The following is a 5,040-nucleotide window of genomic DNA, read 5'->3' on the forward strand; positions in this document are numbered from 1 at the left end:
AAAATGGGTTGGAACAGTGTATGAACCATATATATTTAATTAATGCCTATATCACATTTACCAATGTTTGCTGAAACAGTTGTGAAGTATTTATAATTAAATAAAATTAATTTGGAAAACAATAAATACATACACATATGCATTCAAACTAAAAAGAAAATTTGGTGCTTCTTTAGGTAAATTAATTTTTTATAAGCATTGTAAGATTAAATGTCGTAGATAATTCAAAAACCTCGATGGAGCCCTCCAGTGCAGAACCATTTTAAAAGGATTGGGTTAGTAAAAATTGTTATTTTATTCAAATATGTATATCAGTAGTATTATTTAATACTTACTTATAAGTTCATAATTTGTATTTAAATAGTTTTCATCTTATAATTAAACGCCTTGTATATATATATATATATATACGTATATATATATCCTGCGCATATTCTTACGTATTTTTTTTTTTTGGGTTCGCACGTTTCTTCACCGTCTTGTTATTTCCGTTAAATCCATTTAATTACAACTACAATTTGCATAAGGAAATAGTCTATAACACTTAAAGATACTATACCATATACATATATTAATACATGTACATATGCGCTTCATAATTATAATCGAAATATATTTTACAAGCTACCAAATAAATTATGTTTATTCGTTTGTTTAACGTAAAAAAGCGTTTTTGGGATTCGCCCAATTTTATAAAGCCTACAGGAAATTTAGAGTAAATTATGCGATGCCAAAATCGTCGTGCGAATAATGGAGCTTAGTTGGTCCACACAAAAACAGCTTTCCGCGATGTCTTTGCAACTAATGAAGGCGGTCATCGTAGCCTCCGGGAAAGTGTTGAGCAGTGTAAGCTCCTGCCTCATAGTCAGATGAAAGCTTTTGCTCGGCTAGCTCCGATAAGCTGCCGATCGCCTTGGCATTTGCAGTCGTTATACTTATCTATAACCCGCCAATTATCACCTCCTGTTGGGCTTCGTCATCCATGTCTGGAATCTCCTGCTTGTGTACTATCATTCCGTCGCTACTAGCCTGACGTGGAGCAGTTTGGCCGTACTTTTGGTGTATACCGCGGTGGCGCTTAAGTGCAAAACGATCAGCAAACGCCGCCGAGCAAATCTCGCATTTGTAGGGCTTCTCCCCGGAGTGCACCTTGGCATGGTTTTTAAGGTGCGCCGCTTGTGAAAAAGCCGATCCGCAAATTTCACATTTGTATGGCTTTTCGCCCGTATGAATTCGCCGATGGTTCCAAAGTGTAGCGTGGCGTGCAAATCCTTTGTCGCACACTCCGCACACATAGGGTCGTTCGCCGCTGTGCGTGCGTTCATGGTTCTTAAGATGTGGTGATTGTGAGAACTGCATGCCGCAGGTTTGACATCTAAATACAAATAAAAATTATGTAGAAAGAAAAATAAAATTGAGCAAGCAAAAAAGCGTTATTACTTGTAGGGCTTTTCACCGGTGTGGATGCGGGCATGATTTTTCAAATAAACGGCTTTCGCAAAAGCCAGTCCACAGATGCTGCACTTGTAGTTTTTTTCTCCGCTGTGCAGCTTTTTGTGTGACCACAGACTTGAGTAGCGTGAAAAAAGTCCACCACATATATTGCAACTGAAGGGTTTCGACGGATTCCTGCAGGACGAACACCTTGGTTTTGTTAGCGTAGGATTGGGTCGCACCAATATTTTATACTCACTCAGTTTTAACAGTAACTGATTGCTTTACCGACCCGCCTACCCCGCTATGTGCGGCGTGGGAGTGCTGCCCAACTAGCACCACTCCGGAGCCGTTGCACTTCTGGCATTTGGTCATCTGCTGGGAACTTCGTTTTTTTACAGGGTGATGGCCGGACCCACTACTCGGCTCCCTCTTGGGAGTTGTACCACCCGTCTGCGCGGCCACAATTTGCTGCAACTGTGCCTGCGCCTGAGGAGTTGTGGATATGATCTGCACGGGATGCGCCATTTGACCTGCCAAAGATAAGCGTTATCTTATGCCGCCTGTTTCGGTATACCAAGTTAAATACTCTACCGTCTTGCGCCACAAAAAGCTGCTGCTGTTGCTGTTGCTGTGCCGCCTGTTCGGCCTGCATGCAAGACTCGCAACGCGATTGCTTTGAACCTTTGCGCTTGGCCTGTTGTAGTAAGGGGCTTCCGCAGTTGATGCACTTGTTCGATTTGGACTCGTGTTGCTGCTGCTGCATCACAGACTGCTGCACTGGCTCTAGCGTGTCAGAAGAAACTATCTGTATCTGACCCATCTGTCCATTTCCGATGATGTTTTGGGCCTGAACCAGACCCTGGGCACTGACCACTGCTATTGACTCGCTGCCACTCTGCTGGGCGCTATGCTGTTGTTGCTGCTCTCCCTCTGTATGCATTCGCTTGTGGGCGTTAAGCAAAGCTAGGTGGGGAAACATATCCGAGCAAACGTCACACTTGAAGCTAATGTTAGATATAGTATTCTGCAACGAGGATATAAATTGACTTTGCCGATCTTCGCATAGACTGTCATCGCTTACTGCTGCAATAGGCTTGTTCTGATTGACGATCTGAATGCGACCTTGGGCGTCCACAGTAGCGATTCCTAGTGCTGCGCCCTGGTTGAGCGGCATCCCATTGACCAGGGCGTAGTTGTAGCCGCCCACCGGTTGAGCTATGTAGCACGTCTTGTTGTCATCCGTGGTGGCTAGCTGTGCAAGATTGACAGTTCCCCCATTGCCCTACGCAAGTCAACTGGCAATAGTAGAAATAACTCATATATATAGCAAAAACATTACTCACATTTGTTGTGTAGTAGAAGGTCGGCTGCTGATCTGGTTTTTGACCCTCGATTTTTGGTTGTTTGAGTATAGTGCCATCCGCTGTTTGATACTGAATAGTGGCCGGCTGCCCATTTATAGCATTTGTAAAAATTATATTTTTGGTGAGGTCTTCCATTGTGCCTACAAATCAATAAATCCAAGCATAATGTGTAATGTAATAAAAAATCTTCCACTATGTATTGTATATTTCAGCCACGCCGCGCTTTTCAACACTTAAACGCGCGACGCCAATTCTAAAGCGCACAAGCGAGATGGACATAGCGTACAGCATTTACCTACGAAAAACACTGATTAAAAATGGCGACGAAAAGACAAAAAAAAATGTATGTGACATAAAATTCATTGAACAGACAAGTGCAACAGCGCTTAACATGCTTAAGAAACATTAAATTATGGTGTTGACCAACTCGCAGGCCATTTTTATTCTGCCATCTTTGAATAAAACTATTTACCTTTTACGCAACCAGACCACACCAAAATATTCTCTCTGCCTGGTCTCCCAACGTAGATTCAAAACCTCCTCAACTGTTAATGATATTTTGGAGCACTTAAACTTTGTTTGGAATGAAAGCAATATATTTATTATTGTTTTTTCTTTCTCTAACAAATTCCAGCAGTATAACTTTCTGCCCGTTCGTTCTTACACTTGCTAAAGAGGGATGGATACAGAACACAACTTTCAGAGAAAGAGCAGTCGAACATTAGTTTACGTGTGAAGAAGTGTGGCCGTAGTTGTCCAAAGAATGAAAATACGGTTTGTTTGGTTTTACACCGAAAAATACCAAGACCATATTAAGGGCATTCCCTAAGGTGCTGTATCACTGGGAACTCAACAATTCATTTTTCACATATAATCCAATTCAAGAATTTTTGTTAAGAAGCTGCATAGTGTGGAGAATTGAACAGAGGTTCAGCTTTTCAGACATATTAAAATTTTTTGATCCTCAATAGTTTTTTATACATTCAATAGTATTTTGACCCTATCGATGGGCACTTCTTAAATTACTGACATAGAGAAATTTAAAAAAAAATTAATTATTCTAATTTAAAAAAATTCGTACCAAAATTTCTGTGTTCCCGCAACCTCTAAAGAGTCAGAGCGTATATTCAGCAAGATTGGATTCATTATAAGTAACCGGGGTTTCGTTTAAGGCGAATAATGCAGACATTTTGCTATTTTGACAAAGAAATGCATAAATACAACATTTTATTTTATTTTATTTCGTATGCTTTATTTCCTTAAAAAATTGTACTTTCATTTAAGCTACTGTTACAAATTTTTGTTTTTACAGAGTTTTAGCATAAAGCTGTACTTTTCAACTGAAATATTTTTACATATTTAATTTGTTTGTTATTTACAACATATATATTATCTTCAAGGAAAATTAGGAGACAAAACCTTGATCTGACACTTATTTGCTAGTTTAACTAATTTTACTGACTATGAATACAACATATTTTTTTAATTCTTATACAAATTACTTCAATTTTATTAATTTTTGTTGAAATATCTTATGTTTTATATTGATGATATGATAGAATAATTTTGACCTTTTCATTTCTGTTTGTAGTAATTTATAAAGCACTAAAAACCTTTATATAAAAAAATGAAATAAATATGCAAAATACTTTCGATACTATCGAATTTTCGCTATAAAAACATCGAAAATATCGAATGGCGCGACTATCGATAGTTTCCCAGCTCTAATGCATATCTGCAACAAAGCGAAATTGTTGATTTATTTTTATGTATTATAATGCAACAAACACAAAAACTTGACAATATACAACTAAATATAATATTTACCTGTTTATATATATAAATTGAATAAACTATACAATTTTTTTTGTTATTTATATTTGGATGAGAAACTGCACAACCAATTCAGATTACCACATTCACCGAATTGGCGTGAATAGTAATCAGCTGTTGAGTATTGGACAGAATTCTGAGTGACTAACACTTTTTATATAAAAAACAAAAGTTGCTGAACTGCATCAAAAAGATTTTAGACAGTTTTGCAACGCCCGTTGAAAAATAATTGAATTTAAACGGTATGATGCAGTTATTTTTTTTTTTTTTTTTTTTACGCGCGTAGTCTCACGGCCCACTTTCCCGCCCAACCGACCGAGGGGCGACCGCCGTGTAACGTACGGCACGATTCGCGATAATTTTGACGCGAAAGAAAAGTTAAGCTAAATTAAATTTTATTTTAATT

General features: G+C 38.2%; 1 protein-coding gene across 4 annotated transcripts; it reads right to left on the reverse strand.

Moving 5' to 3' along the window:
• Window positions 1-271: 271 nt before the first annotated feature.
• Window positions 272-3,551, reverse strand: LOC108100814 (zinc finger protein 93). 4 transcript variants are annotated; one of them, XM_017204893.2, is made up of 8 exons: window positions 3,466-3,551; window positions 3,274-3,374; window positions 2,781-2,941; window positions 2,519-2,719; window positions 2,029-2,461; window positions 1,694-1,967; window positions 1,441-1,644; window positions 272-1,375 (listed from the first exon to the last, which is right to left on the reverse strand). In XM_017204893.2, exons 3-8 carry the CDS (start codon window positions 2,934-2,936, stop codon window positions 940-942), a joined length of 1,704 nt encoding a protein of 567 aa, XP_017060382.1. In that variant the 5' UTR covers window positions 2,937-2,941; window positions 3,274-3,374; window positions 3,466-3,551; the 3' UTR covers window positions 272-939. The 4 variants fall into 4 exon arrangements, with proteins under 4 accessions (XP_017060382.1, XP_017060389.1, XP_017060374.1 ...); XM_017204900.2 differs by having other exon boundaries at window positions 3,274-3,346; window positions 3,466-3,484; XM_017204885.2 differs by having other exon boundaries at window positions 3,274-3,535.
• Window positions 3,552-5,040: the final 1,489 nt, after the last annotated feature.

This window comes from Drosophila ficusphila, unplaced genomic scaffold (assembly GCF_018152265.1).
Source record: "Drosophila ficusphila isolate 14025-0441.05 unplaced genomic scaffold, ASM1815226v1 contig_636, whole genome shotgun sequence".
In the NCBI taxonomy this organism is placed as follows: Eukaryota; Metazoa; Arthropoda; class Insecta; order Diptera; family Drosophilidae; genus Drosophila; species Drosophila ficusphila.